The 25698-nt window shown below is 36.2% G+C and overlaps 1 protein-coding gene across 3 annotated transcripts in view; it reads left to right on the top strand.

Annotated features, from left to right (window-relative positions):
* Positions 1–22704, top strand: part of Cdk9 (Cyclin-dependent kinase 9) — a 57716-nt gene extending 35012 nt beyond the window's left edge. For all 3 annotated transcript variants that reach the window (XM_081744137.1, XM_081744139.1, XM_081744138.1), the window contains exons 5-8: positions 4613–4779; positions 9002–9120; positions 12924–13062; positions 18173–22704. In XM_081744137.1, coding sequence (XP_081600263.1) covers positions 4613–4779; positions 9002–9120; positions 12924–13062; positions 18173–18607 — 860 coding nt within the window. In that variant the 3' untranslated portion in view covers positions 18608–22704. The remainder of the gene's footprint in view (positions 1–4612; positions 4780–9001; positions 9121–12923; positions 13063–18172) is intronic.
* Positions 22705–25698: the final 2994 nt, after the last annotated feature.

The following is a 25698-nucleotide window of genomic DNA, read 5'->3' as shown; positions in this document are numbered from 1 at the left end:
TATTGCGTCTGATATCAGTATTTGAACCATACGTCAGTTTTCGTTTTCAGCACCTGTTACATATAGACTTACTAAAAATGAAATAAAGACTCAGTTAAGGTTGTATAAATCTAAAGGTGTTAAATAAGTAGAGGCTCAATATTTGTAGTAGTGAAGAATATGGATGAAAGTTGAACAGCTGCATTTGCGTTATTATTGTTGGAATATTGTGTCACAACAGGATGGTTGTTTATTTTCTTGAAAATGCTTATTATATCATTGTGCTGGTGAAAAAAAAAAAAAAGTTCTATTGTTCAGTGGCTGAGTAAAAAGCAATAAAGCGCCACCCACAAGACAGTTTCTCTAGGATTGGAGCAAGAAGTTTCAGAGTACTGGGTGAAACAGTGCATGGTACCTACTGTTAACAGTATGAATATGATACCGTTCGACGAATTTTGGAAAGAATTCAACTATCCTATTGGTACAGAGTTGTACTTGTTTGAAGTTCATACAAGTTTTTAAGATATTCCTTATAGTCATCTTCTTCTCTGTAGCTATAGAACTTTTGTTTCTGTAATACGTATATATGATTTATCGCTTTGTTTATATCATACAATACAGATACACCAACTCAAAGTTATAGTTAATGCATATTGCATTACAGTTTAGATCTTTACCTAGTAGTTTACAGTTTATCAACAATGTACGAGGTGTGATCAAAAATACGGTGGATAATTTTATTAGAAACAAACTAATAAGCTTCCGTGGAATTTGATTTAATCGCCTTCAAAGTACTGTCCTTGGCTAGCAATGCACTTATCACAACGTTGAATTCATGACTAGAAGCATTTTTGGAAGGGCGTTCAGTTGCTCTGTAGTGGCCTTCTCAATGTTAGGAATGGTGTCAAAACGTTCTCCTTTAAGTGCGGTTTTAATTTGGGAGAAGAGCAAGAAGTTACATGGTGCCATACCCGGAGAATACTGTGGATTTGAACAAACACCAATATTTTTATCGACCAAAAATCTGTTCGTCAGTCAAAAGTCGGAAATCGAATTTCGCACCCACTGTCATCATTTGCAAATCGACGGTTAAAATGCTTTCAACAGACCCGTACGAGATGCTAAGTTCTTTGGAAAGCTCTCGAATAGTCATTTGCCTGTTTGAACAAATCATTTGTGCCACATTTTGCACGTTTTCGTCTGTTTTTGAGATTGATGGACGTTTCAAACCTTGCTTGTCTTCTACCGACTCATTTCCGCTTTTAAATCGCTCATACCATTTGTAAACAATCTTCAGAGTTACAGCATTATCGCCATACACCAGTTTCTACATTTCATGAGTTACTTTGGCGCTTATTTGCAACTTGAAACACCACTTAATGTTCACGCGTTGTTCGAAATCCATGATGCGCGACATACATGGTAAACACAACCTCACTCTAGCGGCTCTGAACGCTGACTGACAAGTCAGAACGTGTTCTAACTTGACACTACCTGTCTCAGCGGATCAGGCTATCGGACAAATTACATCAAATGGTTGTAGCGCCAGTAGTTGCTGCTAAAAAAAAAATCATTCACCATATTTTTTGATCACATTTTGTATAATATATGTTTTACGAAAAACTATTTAAAATTTACTCTGTATTATTAATATTGGGCCATCCTCAAAGTTTTTACTCATTTCAGAACCAATTTTTGTGCCTTAAATATATATATGACTTCTGCTGATTCTCAGCAAATCGTAGGCTCACTCTTTACTCAATATATACCATTGTTTATAATTAATAGATATTTCACTTTTCAGCTCTTTAAAATGGAAATGAGCAAGTAGCTGTTTTGCCTATTAGCATGAGTTCAAATTCGGGAGAAGTGCAACTCAAGATAGCTCAAAGTATTGACAAAGGAATTTGGAAATGGTTCGCTGAAAACAAGATCACTGCAAGAATAGTTTGCAAAATTCAAATTGGCAACACGAGGCTCGAAGACGCCCTTTGCAGGGAAAGGCCCTCTACTACAATTGACAATGAGTTTAGATGTTTGGTTGAGGAAAATCCAAAGAAAACCTATATGGAGTTAACGAGACATGTTTTCTCACAAGATACTTTGTGCGTGGATTTGCGGGCAATAGGAATAATAATAATAAAAGCTCGATACTTGATTTCCACATGATTTTACTGAGAATCAGACGCTGACTCGTTTGGAGACAGGCTATTCTTTTCTGTTAGGGAACAGCAGTGATCACGTTTTGATAGACTGATCACATACAATGGAAAATGGATCCTCTACAATTACAAGAAACGAAAAGTTCAGTGCCTTAATGCAGAGGAACCTCCGAGATATATGCCAAAGTTTGATCTCCATCCAAAAAGATAGTTGGCTTCTGGCTTGTTTTACTACAGCTTTTTCCGACAGAATTTTTGGCAACACGGTAGTGTCTTGTAGCAATGAATCGGATATTATGTATCAAATATTGAAGCCAACACCGTATAGGCGCATTGGAATACCGCTTCTCGTGAAATCAACGAAGTCAAATTGTGCCGGATGTAGGTTGGAGGAAATGTAGATGACCGTTTGTCCTCAGCAGATGGCGTTGGCGTCCATCCAGCGTCGTCAGAACAAGTGGGGACCTACTTGAAAGAAAGAAGTAACGGAATCCTGTCTAGAAAGTCGACACTAACGGCGAGGGGAGCCGATGTGCTAACCACACATCACCTCGAACTTATGAGTGGCAGTCTGGCCACCCCTGAGAGCTGTTGCTCCAGAAATTTAGCCAGTATCAAAAATTGATAGTATAACGGCCAGCATGTGTCAGTCGAATTGGTCCAATCATTTTATACGACAATGCTATACCGCACGTTACATGAATGACTATGCAGAAATTACACCATTTAGGCACTGATAATTCTCTATCACTCTTCCTATTCGCCTGACCTTTAACCTTCTGATTCTAATTTCTCTCGGCCTTCGACCCCTCCATTGCTTTCGACACAGAAACGTGAAAACTGCCTTCCAGAAGTACACTGACTCCAGAAATAGATACGGCGGGTATGCGACGATAATGTTTTTAGCGAAGAAACCTGAAACTTTCTGAAGAGTAATACAGAGCATTGTCATTGTACAAATGCAACTGTTCGGATGTCACGTATTCGGCCGATTATGACGAACGGAATCATGTCACCGTTGTAACACAGCTGTGTAGTCCTTCTTATTGACAGTTTGACCGCGTGAGAAAAAGTCGTGATGAACGATCTTGAACATGCCAAGGAAAAAATCAAAAGCACTTTCACACGTAGTTGGCTTTGTCTGACCTTTTTGGGTCCCGGGGATCCAGGTGACTTCCCTTGTGAGGACATTACTTGCAGGATCGTACCGATAAATCCATGATTTATTTACCCTTTGTGATGATACTGGCGAGGAATGTTGGATCGCTGGATGCTGTTTCGTCCAGTGACCTACTGATGGTGACACGAGTGTACTGTTCCTTTGTAAAAATTCTCTGCACGCATTACGCCAATCCATGCCGCATTCCCTCGTCGTCTTGCATAATTGGGGTACATGCAGCAATGGAAAACTTCCCCGTAATGTCATGAACAGTGAGTCGCCGATCACATCTCACAAGTGCACTAAACTGCGGAATTACTCTCCCTCCATTCCCACTCATAGACTGGAGACTACGACAGAGTTCGTATTCCACGAACATTCTTTCAGCTTGATAACGTACAAACTAGTGAAAGGTCGTTCCGCGACTCATTGAAATAGATTTTGTACGTCTCTGTAGCTGCTTTTTCCAGTTTGAAAATAAAATTTTAACAAAGATTCGCTCTTGTTTTCAGTCTCTGATAACGATCACACAACACATCACAGGCAATCACGTCTCAATGCTTGGGCTTAGGTGAACAATATCGCTGTGACGCCATCATGAGGTGTTGCCACATGTATCTGCGGTAGGGATTTCGAGCCTTTTTGTTTTTTTTAATATAGAAAAACACTGGAAATTAAATGAATAGCCCTTTTAAATGATTTCGTGTTACGTTGGACGAAGTCGTTATTTGTAATGATATGGGCCGAGACTGTAGAAACTCTCAGGATGACCCAATACTTTTTACATACCTAGGCTGATATAATTGTTAACTATTATAATTGATACTTCTTTAGTAGACACTTTATTCGTATAAAAATTATTTTTGCTTCTTGCTATCATAATTTGTGAGAGAGAAATGATTGAGAGTTTTGGTGCACACTAAAACAAAGTAGATTGAATTGCCTGAATAGGCGTATAAATCTTTTTAAGTAAATAATTGTTAATTTTCTTCTGTAACCTAAATACTACGTTATTTTGGTAGGAATTTGCTCAGAGATTAATTCTCTAATTCAAAATTGACTAAACGGAGCAACAAAGAAATGTGTACATAAGTTAATGGTTTGTCAAGGCTTACTTGTGCTCAACAACTGTTACTGAATTGCATAATTGTTACCGGTATTATTGTGATCATTAAAAGATTTTTCTATGTGCGTCTATGGGATGTTTTTCTATTGCAGTAATCTTATAATTTTGAGTCTTACATTGATTGTGAATGTAGTGCAATGAATACAATGAAAAGTAATTTTTATCATTATTTTTTTCTCCTTCTAGCATCCCAGTTCAACAGGTTTCGATCCACTTTTTACCTAGTATTTGATTTTTGTGAGCACGACCTAGCTGGCTTGTTGTCAAATGTTAATGTTAAGTTCAGCTTAGGAGAAATAAAGAAAGTAATGCAACAGCTTTTGAATGGCCTTTATTATATACACAGCAATAAGGTATGTAAAACTTACGCTAGATACTCGTTTACGAAAGAATAGATTGTTTTCTTATATACCTGTATTTTTCATTAGATTTGTGTTAGCAATTAGAAAAAATAGAAAAGAAAACACCTCTTAAGTTATTCAGATAATATTTGCTGCCGATTGTCTGGTCTTGTGCAAGAAACTTCACCACCCACCTTTTCATTAATGGTTACATTCCAGTACCCGTACGTTTCTTTGACTCAATTACATCATCAAGCACAGGCCTTTTCAAATAGAGCTGGATTTCTTGTTTAATAAGACTGTACACCTTACTAAAGATATAGTGTGTTTGCATAAGATTGTCACGCTGTTTCGCACAAAGAAGATGGTTGGGTAGTTGATAGTTTTCTGCATTGGGAATATATTAATTTGTCACTTGTAAATGAAATGAGATCTTTTAGTTTAACGTCCCACGACTATGTTCATTAGGCTAGAGGAGACGGATGCTTAAGGCAAGTGAATGATGATGGAGAATTGGTGGAATGAGATGTGGGAGGCAACAGGAATACCCCGAGGAAACCCACGGACACAATGTTGTCCACCACAAACTTACTTTGATGGGGATCAAACCAGGGATTTTGTCATTTGTGTGTGGTTGTACAGGTCTGAGACTTTCCTTCTTTACTTGATTTTAGACTCCGAAAATTTAAACATTATCATCAAACTTCTAAGAAAAAGAAGGATGGGTATGAACTTAACTTTACAGTCGTGAAAATTTAACAAAAAAAGACGTTAAGTTCAAGTGAGTTTATTTTTATTTATTTATTTTTTTAAAGAAGTTTCTTGTTTTCAATAAAATACACACCATCTATATATAAGGAAATAGCTTGCTTTTTGAGGTTTTGGATATAAGGCAGTGTTGAAGAGCACATTGACAGATGAGTTGTGCGGCAGGGTATTGTTTTGTTTCGAGGGAAGACGACTGAACGTTTGAGTTTCTCAAAATGTATGCATAAAGAATCTTTATACCTTACATCTCAAAACTTACATCGTTGTTTATATTTTCTCTCTTTTGTTTTTAAATTACCGTTTCTGTTTTCAATTTATTATGTGTGAGTTTATAATTGAAATCGTCGCTATGCATCTTAAAGCGGTCTTGTTACATTTTTGTTGAAAATTAGTTATATACTACATTATGAGAAGAAAGTTGTATTGCATCTCCCTTATATTCCAATATGTGTATCCTAAGTGGTTTTTTTTTTTTTTTTTTTTTTTTTTTTTTTTTTTTTTTAATAAGGAAAATATATGTATATCACTGGGTAAAACGAGATAAGATCTGATACTTTTAATCCGCTATGTAAAAGGAAACAACACATGGAGTATTTTCTCGAACAAGAAAATGTAAGAAAAAAAAAATAATTTTTTATAAATATTGTGAAGTATATTAAACACACATTCCTTTTTCACTTGGTCAGTGGCTGCCGTTTCGCCTTGTGCGCTTCAAATAAACAGCGGTTGTGTTTGCTTCTCCTGAAAAGTTGTCATTTCTGCACATAGCGGTTTTTTGAGGCGCAGCGACGAAATATACTTCAAATACATAAATCAGTTATGTATAAGTCCTATATCGACCAGGATCAGTGAACACATTAGGGGAGGGGGAGGAATGAAAACATATCAGATCTTTCTTAGCATTTAAAACCGTAACCTTTTACAAGAGAAAGTTTTACATTCTTCGAAAAGTAACAGAGAAAGGGAAGATTTATACTTAGATTTTATTGTTATAGAAAAAAATCAACTTGTCACCAAGTAAATTTAAGTAAATTATGGGTACCATTGTGAATTGGATTGGATTGACTAGAATTTAGCGTTCCTTTCAGCAGCGAAGCTGTGTAAGACGTGGATCTACAGTTCAAAGTGGCTTCCGAACTGTCGGCGGGAAATCTGACCCGGGTCTCCCGGGCCTAAAGCGCGTACGTTAATCATATATAGCTACGAGGGAGATCTACCATTAGTAAATAACTATAATTTATACAATACAGTTAAAAGAATAGTGGTTAGAAACACACTGCATATCTAACCTTTAGTTTCATCGAACAACCTTATCTTGATTTCGACAATTTTTGCAGAGCAAATTTAAAATCTTCATTGATCACTTCTCTCCAAAGAGCCTTTAAAAAAAATGTTATGTATTTGTGATTAAGGTACCTAGCCGAAATAATCAAGAATTATATTTGTCACAAACTCGCCAGGAAGGAAGAAAAAAATTGTCATTTAAGTGATAAAAACCTTTTAAGATAGCAGACGACTCTAAAATATGTTCATAATTTCACTCCTCGAAGACTACATTTAAAGAAGACATTAAATGGTAATAAATAAAAACAAATAATAAGCTGAACTAAACCAAAAATAACGAGCAAATCATAATCCGGCATGCAAACACCCAATCTTCAGGTAAATAATTATTCAAGTGGAATTAAACCCTAAAGATAAAACTAAACGTTAAAATAAACTTTCGAATAAAAAAAGGTGGGTAAAAGCAGCGCGGATCATCGCATTACGTTCCAAGCAGCCAAGCATTCAATTGCCAAGCAACAGCACTTCTTGTAGAAAACAATGGAACTGGAGGTCGCATTCGCTCTGTAAGTCATTTTCCCTTTCTCTATCGTGCCACTTGAGCTGTGGATAGGGTAGTAGAATTGGTATCCCGTGAGGGGATAATTCCATAATCACTATACTATTTGTTAACCCTTTGTAATAATAATAATAATAATAATAATAATATAATTTAAAAAACGTAATTGTTAACAAACCTTTGTTTAAATTGAAGTTTATAATTCAATAGCAAACCTTTTGGTTTTAATTATCAAAACTAAAGTTAATAGTTAAAATATTGAACCTGTGGAAGACTAAACACATTTTTTTAAATATAGCCTATGGAGTAGTATTTCTCAAACTGCGGTCCGTTGCTCTTAACTGGTCTTCGAGGTCTGCGCTTGTGGTCCTCTTAGAGTGAACATTAGTCTGAAATGGTAAAAAAAAGTAAAATTGAAATGAATCATGTATCACACACTACAGTTGAAAAACGTAAATAGTTATATTTTAGTTTTACGTCACACTATTATGCACCAAGACTAAGGGAGACTGTGATCATGAGATGGATGATAATGGTGAAATGATGAAAGTGGGAGGAAAGGGAGAACTCCTAAAAATCCCCCCCACACTGTGTTTGTCCACCACAAAGCTCACTTAGGGGAGCTGGGATCGAACCAGGAACCACACACATCAGAGATGAGCGCTCCACCACTGAGCTACCACCTCCGTTAAATAGATATAGATTATACAGTTGAATACGGTAAAGATCAGGAAAGTTGTAGTAACATTTATAGACGTTTTATTGTATAATATTACTGATAGCCTTCTGTTGTTTGTAAAAGACTAATATCTATTTTCGACTGTTGATACTCCAATAAACTTAAGGAAATTGTAATTAATACCATTTTAAAAAATATAAATATACTGGTATTAACATATACTCCAAGCATGAAATAATTATGAACGTTTGAGCTTCTCACTTGAAAAAAGTTTGAGAAATGCTGATATAGTGAATATAGTGACATTAATAAGATAGGACGACTTCATTCTTATGTAAAGCTCAATGTTTGTTTTATGTTTGTTTGTTGTACAAATCCACACCATTGAACTGTTTGAAATAGATTTTGGAACATAGTTAACAATTAACTTGAACTGTTTTTTATCATGTCACTTTGATTAAAGCGTGTCTCCTTAAAGAGGTTGAAAATTAGTGCCAGAAAAGGATTCAGACTTTATACCATAGAGATTTCAATGACCTTTCAAGTTCAGGAAGTAAAATTTCGGTATTGTTTAAATAATGTAGAAAAATGAGGTTAACTTTGACCTTGACTATTAATAACCAAGAGAACCAAAACATAAGGGAGACAAGTATCTACCTGCTCTTAATTCATAAAGATGTTGGGAAAATTTCAAGTAAAGAACAAGTTTTCCTATGTATTTCTTTTCTTTCCCATAAACATAGACCTTTATTTACACAAAATTATAGAACCCAGTTTATGAAACGAAGTTACAGAGAGATAAAGAACCACATTCTCGGTCCCGTATAGCCCTAAAAGGAGACATGTTTATTAGATTTTTGTATAAGGAGTCACCAGCCAAATGTTGGTGTTATTTCGCAGTCTGCGTATTGGTTGAAAGTACAGAGTATATTTGTTTATTTCAGATCCTTCATAGGGATATGAAGGCTGCAAATGTGCTTATCACAAAAAATGGGATCTTGAAGCTTGCAGATTTTGGTTTAGCGAGAGCATTCAGTGCGAACAAGAATGGTCAAGCCAACAGGTAATGTAACGTAATTTTCTTTATTGTATAATGTAGGTAACAAGTCCAGCAAAATTCACTTCAGAAGTTATTGCTTGTACACTATTAAGTTAGCCGGAATTAATTTTCTCAGGGCCATTGACGGTACTATTACATCATGGTATATTTGACATTTTCTTTAAAACGAAGTTTCCTTATTAGGGATTTCTTAAGGAGAAATCTTTGTTATAAGTTCACATTGTATTTACAATATAGGTAATCAATATCTCATGATTTACTTTCTTGTGCTTGAAATGAACGTTTAATAAGACGTTTTTTCCATATGTTTCTGTTTTAAATAGCAGTTAGGCAGTCTTTTTCCTTTTTTTTTCTGCGAAAATTTCATTTAAGTTTAAACTCCAGCTTCATCGGTCGCATACGGTATATACTTAAAAAAAATCAAGTTAAGGATGAAAAAGGAAGAATTGGTATGTTTCATAGTAAACTATTGATACCAACATAACATTATAGTACTGAAACTTCTTGAGTTATAAAAAAGAAAAAATGATTTTTTTTTTTTGGAAATGAGTGCTTGGTAGTATATGTCTGTTGAATACCATTGACGATAACGGAACGTCATACTGTTCTGAATTTTTCAAAATTTAAAAAAAGAAGAAAAAACTATTAATAAGATTGTAAAGCTGAGTAGGAATTGCGAAAGAAGCCCTTAGGGGGAAGGAAAGATTATTTTGTGGGACTTTCAATAAAGACTTGAGAAAAACTCATAAAACGCTTTGTGTGGAGTATTGTACTGCATGACACAGGAACATGGATTGAACGAAAGTGACAGAAAGTGATGCAAAACGACTGGGAGCTTTCGAAATGTGGGTGTGGAGAAGAATGGAGAGAACTAGTTGCGTCGAGCGTAAAACGAATGATTGAGAGGATATTAGAAATGGTGGGGGGGAAAGAATAATTTTAGAGAAGAGGAAGAGAAACTGGTTGGGACATTGGCTAAGAAGGAACTGTATTATGAGGGACGAGCTGGATGGTATGGTGGCAGGAAAGAGAGGGAGGGAGGAAGGAGGCTACAATTGATGGACGATATCAAAACAGAAAAATTGTACGTGAAGAGAAAGAGGTTAGCGGAAGACGTCATAACGAAATATAGAAACTTCTCTGTATTCGTTTTGTTCGTTTATAACCTTATAGACTTGAGAAATCAGAATGAAATGAAGTTCCTGCTCTTACATTTTACGATTATGCCTTTTAGGTTTAAGGATGATCTATGTGGAAGTAAATGATTGTGAATCAGTTGGTGAAATGAGAATGTGGAAGGAAGCGGGATAATTCCGACAAAACCCACTCTCACGATGTTGGGACGCCACAAACTCCACATGGACTAGGATCGAACCAGAATAAATATAGAAATGGGTAGATAATTTACGTTTTTGAATCAGGTACTAAAGCTCTGAACGGTACAGTGGATAAATACATCTTCACAGTGCCAACTCGTACGACCATCATAATTTGCCAAAATTGTGCATGCTATTTACGTTTTTTTTTTTTTTTTTTTTTAATTTAAAGATCGTAAATGGCTGAGAACATCCGAATTCACATTTCATAATATAATATGCAGGCAAGACCTAGACAGACGAAGAAAGAAATTAGCAGTTCTTTCCTGTAGGGCCAAAATGAAATGAAATCTTTCAGTTTTACGTCCCACAGTTATGCAGGTTAGGCTAAAGGAGACGGTGATGATGAGAAATGAATGAAATGGTGGAATGAAGAAAGTGGGAGGAAACGGGAGAACCCCGAGAAAACCCACGAGCACGGTGTTTGTCTACCACGAAGTCCACACGGTGCGAGCTGGGATCGAACCAGGGACCCCAAGCACCGGAGGTGAACGCTCTACCACTGAGCCGCGGCGCCCCCTATAGAGCCAAAATGAGTTTGGAAAATCTCCTATTCTTTTTACTGTTGCAGCCATTACAGTGACAGCCTCAGAATTCGGTGCTATTATTACGCCCGCCGTCACGTTTACAACTATGGTTATACGTTAGAAAGCTGCCTTTTGTGGCTTAGAATATGAGTTTTCAACGTGGTTTTGAACTTCCATCATGCTCTGCTATCTTTCAGGGTTAGTAAGAAGCATGTTGTACTGATTTTTCCGCTTCGTCGTGCTATGAGAATGTCAGCAGTGAGAAGTTTAAATATCGGGTTGTCTAAAAAGTAGAGTTTTTGAAATTTAAATTTGAGGACACTTATCGTGTTTTAAAAATAACATTATGAAACCACATATGGTCCATTTTGTTCGATGACCCTCTTATCATTTTTGCAGCACCATAATCCCGTCGCTGTAGAACTTCTGTGATTTCTGGTCAAGTAAGTCTGCAAAACTCCCTGAATGGTGTTAAATTCTATGAAAATAGGACTGTGAAAATCACGTGTCAGAGATGGAAACAAAACGATAGTGTGGTGGTGCCAGGTCGGGAGTAATAAAACATCTCAGCCAAGAATTAACGTGTGTCTTACCATGAACAGTTCAAACTCGATTCTCAAGTAATAGAACGGGAATATAAAGAATCTTCTGTACCACTTTAAGCTGCTTTAGTATATTTCGATAATTATCCCGTATTTTTCGTCTCTATTTCTTCTTTCCTTCCCTCTTTCGTCTTCTTCTGTCTTCACCATTGACTATCCAATATCACTTTTCGGTAACATTTTACTCTTGTCTTTTACGATCTCCGATTTAATATAGTTTCATCAGAAGACCTTCCTATCCTTCTTTCTTCCTTCCATTCTCCTCCTCGTCCTTCTACTTCCTTTACCTTTCCCTTGTCTTTCCTATCTCTCTCTCTCTCTCAGACTTTCTCCATTTTAATTAAAACTGAAGGAAGTCGTGGCTAGAGGTTGTCGCCATATGCACGGTCAATAAGTTTAATCCGTTTTATCTTCGGAAGTCCGATATTGAATAACCCTTAAAGAAATATATATAAAATATTAAATTTAGCAATCAACTCGCTTCGTTTCTTGAATTGATATACCGATGGCTGAGTAATCAAAAGTTTTAAATTGGTCTTAATCAAAAGTCTTTGTCATCTCCGTTGTCTCCTTCTTTTTCATGCTAATTAATGTTTTTCTGTCAAGTAGCTCGAAGACAGACAACATACCACACAAATGTGCTAAAAAACTTCTCACAAACAAGTGAAAAGAGACAAATGAAGAAAAACAAAAAGTGGGAGAATATAAAGTTGGTAGCCTTCCCTTTAGTGGCTGCATTTCTCAGCAGAGATAGAGATGATGATGTATCGGTGGTAACATCATAATGGGATGATCAGATTTTTTTTTTTTTAAATTTTTAAATTACTTACGCTGAACATAGCTAACAGGGACACTAGAAACGTGGAAGGTATATTGCAGTAATGATGCTTTGTTTTCAGTTGGGGCCTGATTACGTCATGCCAAACCTACAAGAACACAGTAACACTATTCATAAGCTCGGGAGCTCGGTGAGTCTGTGGTAGAGCGCTTCTCTCTTGTGTTAGGGGCTACTCAATCTCAGGTTATATGAGTTTGTGTTGGCAAGCAGCGTGTCCATTCCACGTATTCTTCCGTAATTAGCTATTTTCATTTAATCATCCGTCCCCATTAGCCCAAAGGACATAACCGTGGGACGTTAAATTAAAATTTTCGATGCAGTTATATTCTGTTTCGGTCAATTTCATTAGCATATTATTTCAAAGTAGTTAGAGTATCTTAGTGAATAGTAAAGAAATAAGTGTAATTTCGTTATTAACGACTTATTGTCTACTTACTTGTTGTTTTTTAAATATGTTTTTCAGGTATACAAATCGCGTTGTAACACTATGGTATCGGCCTCCAGAACTGTTGCTAGGTGATAGAAATTATGGTCCACCTGTAGATCTGTGGGGTGCTGGTTGTATTATGGCAGAAATGTGGACAAGAAGTCCTATAATGCAGGTAGTTAACAGTTCTAATGTATAGCAGTGTAGGAAGATGTATTCAAAGTGTCGTAAAAGAATTAGACTTACGGCAAAATTGAAATTATTTTTAATAATAATAATAATAATAATAAATGATATCGAAGAGTTTGTTTATATGAATCGATATTTGTTAAAACAACGTTAGTGTTTTTTCCTTTCTGAAATCTGTATGGATACGGTTGTTATTTAGAATTAAAACAACGTTTATGAAAAAGAAAATCTCGTTATTTTTTTCAGTAAATGACAACCCTATCAATACACATTCCTTAAAAGAAGTAAAAGTAATAGATATTGTTTTAACAAATACCGATTCATATATATTATTTAGATTTGTGAATTGGGCACATTAGTGACGGTAGGCAAGAGTTGATGGTCTGCAATTGTAATTAGAATACCTAGGTACAGTAATGAAGCTTGTGGGGTATTAAAAAATAATAAACTTCCAAGGTTAGCGAGCCGTAGTGATTGACGTAAGCTTTGCGCCACTTGATCTTATAGAACGGTCATTGTAAGGAACTTGCACAGTGTAGAAAATTGCGATGCTTCGAGTTGATTGGGAATTTATAACGGACGTTTGTAGACTGAAAACGAAATCCGTGCTAAGTGCTAAAAACGGAAAATTTCAGTTTAATGTCAAAATGTGGGCTATGTGCCAAACACTGCTTAGTTAAAATCGGGCTACCTAGTATTCACTGTGGAAGTGGTTCAAATAATCGTTAGAAGAATGCGCGTGGGCCTATTTGCCATCAGTTTTGAATTAAAATCTAGGCTCCTTACTCAACATTTTTATTTGGGCAATTAGCACGGATTTTATAGTCAGTCTATATTTTTCAAAAAAACATAGAGGCGAAAAATTAAGTAAGTGGTACTAATTCTGTTCACCCGAATAGTTCAATTGTTCTTCTCGATTGTGTAGTCATTAAGTAAATGCATTATGTTGGATATGCAATTATATTTAGTACCGGATAATACACTTAAGCCTGGATTTGCGAAATCCACTATGGTACCATAATGTGCTCTGTTACCACTGAACGTAACGTGTCACCCAGGTCAGCTACGATCCAGATTATTCTGTTTCGGACATTGCGTATCGGGCGCATATCTTACAGCACGCCAATACACACAGGATAGAACAACATTAAGAGCCATCTGAATGACATTACGCTTGTTGTATAGTCGTTAGATTTGAAACCGGCCAAAGTCTGTAGTAGGTGGTGTAGAGGGGAGTAAAATCGCCAGTGACGCCATTTTGCAGCTCTGGAAACGATTCCATGTGAAAGTAAACATTCGACAGTAATATGGAAAAAGTTGCCCACATACCCATTACTCATCGTTGTATGGTTCTAAATGCCCAAAGACACGCGACCATTATAGCATTTTGCATAGTCAGTGAGATATTTCGCAGCAGCCTCTGGCACCGATATCTCTCAACAAACTGTATCACCGACTATACAAGATTGCTCTGTATGCAGAGCTATCTGCGAAATTCCACCAGACTAATTTGACATGGTGTTTGCCTACTGTGCTTGGGCTTTAAAATTTGGGGTAGTGTACTCTTCGTGGATAATTTCTGTATTAGCTTCAAACTGTTTCTGGCGTCTGTTCGTCTGGCGTGCCCAGAAGACACGCTATAATATAAATTATGCCAAGGGCACGAACACTACTGCATGTATTCCATCTGGTTATTGTTATTTTCATGATTTATGAGTATGCCGTCCAGCAACAGTATGAGAGACTTCTTCTTGGTTGATACAGCCTGGCTTTCGTCTGATGGATGATATTTAAGCCTACCTAGTATAGGCATATTCAAAACAATAAGATATCACGCGCCAGAGTTGTCCATCTCTCTCTCTCTTTCTGAACTTCAAGTATTATTGAGCATGCCTGGAAGCTCCTAGCCGCAGGATGGCATCTCCATTTCCACCACCACGGACTAATGTCGACTTGCGAACATTTCTTATCATGAAATGGATTCGTTATCACAGAAGTACTGGACGGGCCGATTTACATGAGAACTTCCATACAACCTGTATACTCACTTATGATGATCATACCTCGCACTGAGAGGTTATTGTACCATTACCGCAACATGTGTGACCCCGGTAGAAGAGATCAGACAGGATAAGTGTATACCAATGCTCGTGTCCAGTGTTACAGTGCTTCATCATCGTATTGGCCACGCTGGATCTATCTTATACATCTGTGAACCTGCACGCCATTCCACATGTTTGGTATTTCTCAGAAATCCCTTAACTATAGACATGAGTGTATGTCCATCGATCAAATATAAAGGTTTTTTTTTAATATAAGGTAGAAATGGAATTTTAGTAACACTCGTTTTCTTGTTTACTGCGTTCACATTTTTGGCGTTAGAACACTTGTGTGCATCCGTTTTGGGTTTTTGGTACGTAGGGTGCAACACAAAGTTGAAACAAGTTGAAAATTTAAAATGGACCGAAATCTTGCACCAATTACTTTTGCGCTTTGTTAATGAGGCATTTTTTTTTTTTTTTTTTTTTTTTTTTTTTTTTTTTGTAAAGCATAAAGAAGTTGAAAATTCCACTTGGTTAATACACTTGACAGCTTTACTTCCTCATATGCTAGAAGTGTGTGTATGTATTTCTTCCTAAACTAGGAATATTCAATAGACACTCACGGAAAAGATTAATGAACAGTTCAAAATGTGCTTACAGTCCGATCCGAAAATACTTGCTTTGCCATGATAGAGGAGAGTTGAGTTGAGTTGATTTTGAGTTTAACGTCCCTTTCAGCAGCGAGGCTATATGAGACGTGGACCCACTGATTAACGTGGAACCCGAATCACATGAGCTCCCGCCGGGAATCGAAACCGGGTCTCCCACGCCAAAGGCGCGCTCGCTAACCGCTTAGCCACGGAGGAGCTCCATGATAGAGGAAAGATGATGACGTAACGCGAGAGCAATTGGACAAACTGGATCCCAGTATTTTAAGTGTGACCCCGATCACTCATTCTCAGGGGCATACAATGTCTTAAGTCCATTTTCACAACACGATCGTCACTTTTTTTTTGGCTCAACAATGGTAATTTTATAATTTACGTAACCTTTTAGATATTTACGATTAAACACCCAAATAAATAAATAAATAAATAAAAATAAAATGTGACGATCGTATTGTGAACAATGATTTAAGCCATTGTGTGTCCGTGAGGATGAGTATCGGAGTGTCGCACTCGAAATATTGAGGAAAAGAATTATTAAGGAACATTACTACAATGTATGTAAGTAATTTAAAATAAGGATAGATTGCCGGATAGTAAAAATCGAAAATGGCAGTTTTTTGTTAACGGCTCCAAGGAGTTTCTCTATATTGCATAAACAAATATTTAACTAGCAATCCTACAATATGGAGTAAATAATTTCCCCTGAAAAAACATCCACAAGTGGTAATGTACTTTTGGAACTGAGGTTTCTTTCAAACAGTTTTCTCAAAACAGCTCAGGTGATTTTGTTAATATTTTGTATATACGTATCTCATAGTAGTCATGTGATATAGTAGCTGATTTCCCTTGGAAAAAGCTGAAGGGGATAATTTGCTGGTAGAATGATATTTTTTTTTCCGCATGGTTTTCTCAAAAATGGCTCAGACCATTGTTGTTCATATTTTATAGATCAATATTAGAGTAGGAACCCTGCAGGAGTAGGAGTAGTAGCTTATAGTTCGGTGAGATAATAATAATAATAATAATAAAACTCAGGATATCTACGTGTTTATATATATATTTTCTGAAAAGTATCTTCGTACATTCGGTCCACTTACTGGTTCCTATGTACGGAGGCATAGGGGGATACACAGATCAACATAATGAATCCGAATTTTAAAGTAACACACTAAAGTGGTAGTCATTTTGTGTTGTTTCAATATCTTATTTTTTTCTGTGTGAAGGTAATAAATATTAAATGATTAGAGGTAAGTTGGAAATAACGTCAGGCATGTGTTTGTCGTGAAAAGCACCCCAAAACGTGTCCATAAACCCACCATATTAAATCTTTTAGTCCTGAATCCAAGATGGAGGACTTCAAGACGGCCGCCATGATGTTGCGGTACTATCTTAATTCTCCCTAACTCCAATATGGTGTCTCTCCATCTAAACTTAGGCACCTTTGTCCCATATTGTATATTGTGCTTAAGCCTTCACAACTGTCTCCACCACACAGCTTTGACAGTTGACGGCACATGTTTTACACCCCCTCCTTTTGCAGAAATGCAGTTATGTGACACCCTCTACCCAAGTATCACGGAAATTGAGTAATGTCCCATTTTCCGCCTTAGGAATTTCGTCAGCTTCCTTCTGAAAGCTATGTGCCTACACTATCGCTTTGACGGGTAAATTTTTGGTCTGCAATGAAAATGTGAAAAAGATGTGGCAGTGCCGAATTTTTGTGTCTCTCTCAAACTGCCGCTTTGCTCTTGTTGTCTCCTTTTGTAATGCAAACAAACTAGTCTATGACTAGTGTTTCGTCTACAGGCTCCAATTCTCATATGTTTTTAATACTGCACGACATGATACGAAGTGGGCTTTTCATTTCCCTTGACATGATTTTCTGCATTCTGAGCTGATTTCTGTGAATTCTTCGGGCAACAGCATCGATCTCTGCTCCATCAGAGACAGAGGACGTCATATTGTACCAGTTAATGGCGCGATAAACGATTTCCTCCTGTGATTTGTAGCGGCTTTAAGAGCCTCCAAATCTTTACTGGTTACACGCGTATGGCGCAATCACAGCAATGCGGTTCTGTGAATGCGGCAGTTCGGATTCCCCACTTCATCTTTAGGGTACCTGCTGCTACACAACTGGTGTATTCTTTATCGTGCTGAGTTATATGTCCTTGAGTTACGCTTACCAACTTCTCAGCACCAACGGGAACCATTGTAGAGGTTGGTAGAAGTAGGGACAAAGTATATGCCAGCACTAGGTATAGTATTTATTTGTGAAATAAATAATTTTATCCATGCGAAATAGTTACTAGTTGTAAATGGTGTGATTTTTGACTTACAAACTGAAACCATAGAAATAGTAATAATAATTGTTTGTGTTTATTAACAGGGTAATACAGAGCAACAGCAGCTGACGCTAATATCGCAGCTTTGTGGTTCTATAAACGAGGAAGTGTGGCCGGGTGTGGAAAATCTGGAACTTTATAACAAGATGGATCTTCCAAAAGGCCAGAAGCGTAAAGTGAAAGATAGATTACGTCCTTATGTAAAGGATCCTGTTGCATTGGAACTTTTGGACAAGTTGTTGACCCTTGACCCTAGTAAACGTTATGACAGCGACTCCGCACTGAACCATGATTTCTTCTGGACTGATCCTATGCCGTGTGATTTATCAAAAATGTTAGCTCAACATACACAGAGCATGTTTGAATATTTAGCTCCGCCGCGAAGAGCAGGACATATGCGTCCACATCCGCAGCAGATGGGACAGGCAAAGCCTACGTCATCGCTAATGGATGGTGGCTACCAGGATCGTGTGTTTTAAACATACTAAATGCTAGTGAAGTGTCTAAATTTGGTGGCAAGTTTCTTACTGTGATATAACTGTGTAAATCAGTTTTTATTATTTTTATACGGAAAAATGAACTTTGATCTCTTATTTAAAAGATAAAAAAAAGAAGAGAAGAGTGAAATAATAAAGGAATAATATATATAAGTCATAGTACGTTTAAAGTAACGTTAATCGGCAAAAATGCCTAATGTGTAAATAAGTATATATAAAAGTGTATAGTGTATCTCAGCTTTTGTTTCCGGGCTTGTATTTTTCCTTTGCTTTCCGATGTGCTAGTTTAAGGTCCTTAGTTAATTTGTGCGACACACAAATTAAATGTAAAAAAATAATATAATGTTCTTGTTATTATGATTTCACGTACTATTATGCAATTACGCGATAGAAATGAATTCTAAGATATAGAAAATGAAGTTTCGATTGAATCTTGTCTAAGTATGCAGGTTATATTAGTTGTAATAGTGTTTTTGTTTTCTTGTCATAGAAATTTATTTATAAGCAGGTTTGTTAGCATGTGTATATATATATATGTATGTATTTGTGTTTGTTATATTTCTGCCATATGCATATTAAGATGTTCATTTGTGATCTACTTCATGCTCCAAAGAATTGTTAGCAAAATACATTATGGTATTAGAAAAATGTCCCGTAATTTAGATAAACAGCATATTGACCTGTCTTTTATTCGATGCAGTTGAAACAGATGCTTATCCTTTTTGTGCTTTGAGACAGCACTTACTATATATGTCGGAGTATTATATACACTCTGTTCTTTACGAACAAGTTTAAAATAAATAAATAAATAATGCGTCTAATATACCAATTCAGAGATATTGGTTCTCAATTTTAAGTATTCCCAATTCCGTGTCGTTTTTGTTTTTCTTGCTTCCTTGTGGTATACATTTTGTTTACCTACGTTTTAGTCACTTACTAAACGCACTTTGGATATAATTGCTCTATTCACTATTTCACAGTATGTATGCTTTTCCGTGGCATTCCGAGACGCTCATACTACTCTACATTTAGTGAAAAATTGATAACTCCATATACTGTGTATGTTTGTTAAAATATAAAACAACAAACACGTATTAAAAAGGAATTTATAATATGCAGCGACAATGTTTTCTTCCACAACTGATTACAGAAAATATGGTGCGCCTATATTGCGGCGCGTCTTATTTTCCGGCAAATATGGTAATATACGAAGGCAGTTTGATAAGTAAGGAAAATTGTGCCTTGCTGAGATGTAAAGCACCCGTATATGTCCACATATGACGCTGGTTTTCTACATCGTGGCCACTATAATTTGTAATGTGCTTCTCGCATGATTTGGCAAGCTTCGTTTTCCCAAAGAGAGAGAAAGGAAAGGAACGACCTCCAACATTGCACGCGGTTCATTTTCTCAAAAGAATGATCCAACAATATTGAAGAGGCTGTATAATTGAAACAAAAGTGGGTACAGAGTTTAAGAAGACCATAACCATGGATTAATGTCTTTTAAGAAGACTACTGTACTTGCACGAATATAGGCCGCAGTACCAAATTTACGAGAAAGTTCAATTAGACAGTACTTTGAGATCCATCTCTCTTCCTCCCCTCCTTTAACTCCCGCATAACTAAGGTTGAGTCACGAAGATTACCCTCCTTGTGATAGTGACTCTGAGTAACATTCTGGATCGTCTAGCGAGGGTGAAGAATTAGACTCTGGTGTTACTGAGATGATGGGAGGTGATTGTGCTTGATTTGGGTGGGTACAAACAAGCTGACACAGTTTTGTAAAACAAAGTTGCTTTTCTTTTTTCAGCATCAGCTACTGTACATAAATATTCAGTATATATTGTACAAGACGTCTCAGAAGTCCCCTGACATAAGGTAACTCTGTTACTTATTAGAGTTACAACAAAAGGTAAGAGGGGAAAACCGTCTCCAAATATGATGTTTTCAATCCAAAGTGAAGGAGTTTTTTAAATCGGACGAGCCGTTTGGGCTGTACACTCTTTATGCGCCCAATGTTAAATGAAAATGAGACGTTGCTATTTACCTAGACTCACAACATAAGTGAATGAAGTTACGGTATTTTACACTAATGTGTCGATGACCAGCCCCCATTTCAAACATGCCTCCATTCACTATAATCTAACAAACTGTATTCACCTCCTGTCCCGCCGTTACTTTCCCTGGCCCCTTTATTAATGGCAGCGTTGTATTTTCGTTTAACATTGGGCGCATAAAGAGTGTACAGCCCAAACGGTTCGTCCGATAAAAAAAAAAAAAAAAAAAAAAAAAAAAAAACTTCATTTTAGATTGAAAACATCATATTTGGAGACAGTTTCCACTCTTACATTTTGTTGTAACTCTGATAATAACAAAGTTACTCTATGTCAGGGGACTTTTGAGACACCCTGTATATACTGTATAACAAAGATACGTATTTCTGTTAATAAAACTATTAAATGTACAATTGCTTTTTATGCCAGTGTAAGATGTTACCGGTATCCAGTGCAGGTGGCAATTTTTGCGAACAAGATATGTTTTTCTGCTATTTTCTTCTTAAGTCTTGGATGGTTTTACAAAGCCTAACTTGTAATGATATTAATTTCAACCTACAAAATGCGTGTACATGTCATTGAAATTGACGATTTATGATCTGAGGGGGAAAGTGTGGCTTATATTCGCGCAAATACGGTATTAACGTACATTTTTCACTGCCTACCCGACATAGAACTTTTTCTCTCTCGGAGTTAAGAGAAAGTACCTCAAAAAGGTCTAAGCAAATAACGTCATATGTGAACATGTATTTCTTGTTTTAACCTCCAACTCCAATTTGCCTGTTGTTATTGAGTTATCTTGGTAGTAGGTAATTTGTGAATAATTTTAGTTGTAGAATATTTTCTTAATATAGCTACGTTATTTAATGAATCAAATCATAATCTGGTAAGAACTTGTATATACTAATTAGAAAGAATGGATTAGAACTTTCAGTGGCTAAGCCAAATAAGGAGCAAAACAGCATCCTACTCCTTGTGTTTAAGAATTGTAAATCATTGCGTTAACTTTTGTTTTAAGTAGTACTTGTGAATATGTTTGTTATTAATAAAGATTGTAATGAAGTGATAAAATATTGCTAGTGAATTGCTGTATTGAACAATCATTAGTGTGTGATGTTAAAATGAATTGAAGGTATATTCATGTCCAAAATGATTGTCGCATATCTATAACTGTCCTCTTGTAAGAATATAATTTGATAATGATGTTGCAGGGCACTTTTAATACTGATACTATGTGTATAATCGGGAAATGTATGTTTGTGGTAAATTTCATAGGAAAAGAATTATAAATACGAAAATTAGAATGAGTAAAACAAAATGTTGCTAAATGGACAAGAAAGATTAATTTTCATTTTATTGTTCTTATTTACTGCTCTTTTGACATGGAATTTGCCACATACATTTCTTTGCCGATTATACACATATTAACATTATAAGAAATACCGGACGAATTCGTTATCAAATTATATCCCTACAACAACATGTTTATAGACACGCGACAATAATTTTGGACGTGAGTGTACATAATTTTGAAATTAAATCGCTATTCCTGGAAGCTTGTGCAGTATGGAACTTGTGTAAAACGGAGACTTGCTCAAATTAAAAAGCTTCTAGTTCTTTTCCTTATAAAGCGGTGCAAAATTTTCATAATCTTTTTTCATCTTGATTGAGTTTCTCAATTTTGATTTTACTAGGCTTTATGTAATCAAGACGTAATGACCAAACTTAAATAAATCAAGCTGCATTTTTTTAAAGAAAAAATAAAGAAAGCTTATGTTTATATAACCTTTCAGTGTATATAATGAATTTACATACAGCAAATATTTGTTTGAAACTAACTTTTGGTCTATTATGTTTTGGTTTGAGCAAGTTCCATATTGAACATTCTCTAATAACGGAGTAACGAATGTACGAGATGATTTTCGTAATGGTAAACATTAAGAAATGAATGAAATGAAAAAAAATCAGCATGAAATCTATATGATAAAAAGAAGTGAAATGAATAAAATACATTTTTAAAAAATGGCCAGGTTTTATTTTTTGATAGTTTTGACAACATGGTAATACTGTGTAGAAAATTTTTGAATGTAAGAACCTATAATATTATATGGAATCCGTGAAAACATGGATACGTACTTTAATATGTGATAACTGTGAACTTGTTTCGAAATTGGATCATGTTGAGTTGAGTTGATTTTCAGTTTAACTTTTTTTTTTTTTTTTTTTTTTTTTTAGCAGCGAGGCTATATGAGACGGGACATGTACAAATACAATGAATGCACAGTGAAGTGCACCTATGACCTATCTGTCGATTGTAACTGTTACTGACTGCAAAACAAAATACAGTGATTGATGATTCGTCTTTGTCTCGCGAAGTTGCACCATTGCTACCCTTTGTATGTGAATACTTGCGCAATGGCCTGCCCAGTCGAGCCAATCCGCCATCTGTCTGAATTCTGCCAAGCTAGTGCTGCGCTCACAAACTCTATCGCGGCCGTTGTGCATGCTAAAATTATATATATATATACAACGTTTTCAAAACAACACCTACACGTTTGCGAGGTGATTCCTGGCACCAAGATAAGACAAAAAGTATAGACCAATCTGGGTGCAAAAATCCATCATTTCGGAATTATAGGCTGCGGAAAACATGAAAAAATGTACTTTAAAGGTCCATAGCTCGCATACTATGGGACCTACTGTAGTCGGATCAAGACTTCACTTAGAAATTAGCATGTGCCCTATCCAAATATCCATGTTTCAGAATCCTGTGGTTCTTCCTCAACAATTTTTATACAGGAAGTCGGTGAGTACTTCAAATTATATGCCTATAGCCGAACTCCCTTTATAATAATTATGAGAGTACCACAAGATTCTGAAACATGTATTTTTGGGTAGCGCACATATTAGTTTTTAAGTGAAGTCTTTACCCGACTATGGTAGGTCCCATAGCATTGGAGCTATGGTCCTGTGAAGTTAATTTTTTCATGTTTTTGGCAGCTTATAACTCCGAAATGACGGATTTGTGCACCCATGTTGGTCTATACTTTTTTTTTTCTAATCTTGGTGTCAGGATCACCTCCCAAACGTTGTCGGTATTGTTTTGAAATACCCTGTACGTATATGTATATATACTGCTTATAAATATGTAAAATCTTGATAGTCGTTTCAAAACCTTAACATTTCCATTTTAAATACAAATTTACTTTCGTCTTGAACGTCATTGTTTTCACTTTTCAGTCTTGAGCAGGTGGAAGAGCTGACGATTGGAAGGTAGCAGGTGGAAGGTAGCCAATCTAGGCCTGCATTCCACCATGTTTCTCTGAATTCTCTTTAAGAGGCCCTATCACGGCGAAATTAAAATACCGCTAATTTTACAGTAATTACGTGATATCTTCAAGTAGATAAAAGATAATCGAAAAATGGAACAAGAGCTCCCTAGACAATATTATTTTATAGGAGATACCGTTATCACGACTCACTTATCTGCTTTCAATTTCCAGCCATTTAGAAACTCGGCATTTATTTTCGCGTTTCTAAATGGCTGCAACGAAAAGCTACTAGGTGACTCGTGATAACGATACCTCATGCAAAAATCATATTTTCTAGGGCGATCTTGTTCGACATTTCGATTATCTTTTATCTATTTGATGATATCACATAATTACTGTAAAATTAGCGGTATTTTAATTTCGCAGTGATAAGACCTCTTAACATGAAGAACTCAGAGAAGTCGTTGTGATGGTTATCCTGTCTTTGAGATGATCCAGAATACAAAATTTCGACCCTCATTTTGATTTTTTAAAGTGTGTGTTGTGCATGACTCATAGAACTCATCCGATTTTGATCAAAGGATGAGGGCCCATAAGTTTTTTTTTCTTCTGAAAATCTCTAAACAATGAAGTGAATACTACAACAATTCTAACTACCCGTGTTAAATGTAGAACATACCTACGTAACAACGCAATAAATATTTGTTTCACGCTATCCATGTTTACATTTATTTTAAGAGTCCCAAACATAAGTAGTTGGAGGATTTTTGCGAAAAATCGCTGATTTTTCGTTATGTCTCGTGCTTGTTAAACTATGAGCACAACGTTGATACACTTTCTTACTTATGTGTTGTTACAGGCTTAGTATATTTTATAATATATATAAGTAACACAGTGTATCACGATTGCGCTCATACTCTAACTAAAAACTAACTACTAACTAACTAACTCTATGGCCTATGGAACCCGGAGGTTCAATGCCGCGTTCACAAAAGCTCTCCACTGACTTCTATCCTTAGCTAATTGCATCCAGTTTCTACTTTGTATTCCTATCTCTGCGAGATCCATCTTAATATTATCCTCCCATCTGCGCCTAGGTCTTCCTAATGGTCGTTTTCCGATTGGTCTTCCAGTCAAGACTTTGAAAGCGTCTCTATTTTCTTCCATTCTAGCTACATGATCCGCCCATCTAAGCCTCCTAGACTTGACGACCCTAACAATGTTGGGTAAACCATATAAATTATGTAGTTCCTCGTTATGAAGTTTCCGCCATTCCCCATTCCCGTTCCTCTTGGGTCCGAATATTCGTCTCAGGATCTTGTTCTCAAATACTTTCAGTCTATGTTCTTCCCTCAGAGTAAGTGACCATGTTTCGCAGCCATACAGAACTACAGGCATGATTATCGTTTTGTATATTTTAAGTTTCAAATTCCTCGACAGAATTCGCGACGACAAGAGATTTTGAACCGAATAGTAACACGAATTCCCTGCTTTTAGTCGACATTTAATTTCTTCGTGAATATGATTTTCCTCTGTTAATATTGATCCTAGATATTTGAAAGTATCCACTTTATCAAAAGTATTATTTAGTAACATATTTTAACGCATCCATAATTTGCTGTATTCCGGTCCCGACGCATTTCCATGTATTTAGTTTTCTCTGCATTTACTTCTAAACCCATGTCCCTGCAAGCGTTTAATAAGATCTCTGCATTTCTTTCTATTGTTCTCCTATCATCTCCGATTG

This window comes from Thermobia domestica, chromosome 17 (genome assembly GCF_964235325.1).
Source record: "Thermobia domestica chromosome 17, izTheDome1.hap1.1, whole genome shotgun sequence".
NCBI classification, from domain to species: domain Eukaryota; kingdom Metazoa; phylum Arthropoda; class Insecta; order Zygentoma; family Lepismatidae; genus Thermobia; species Thermobia domestica.
The sequence above is the reverse complement of the archived record's forward strand: the minus strand, read 5'-3'. Positions and strand labels throughout refer to the sequence as shown.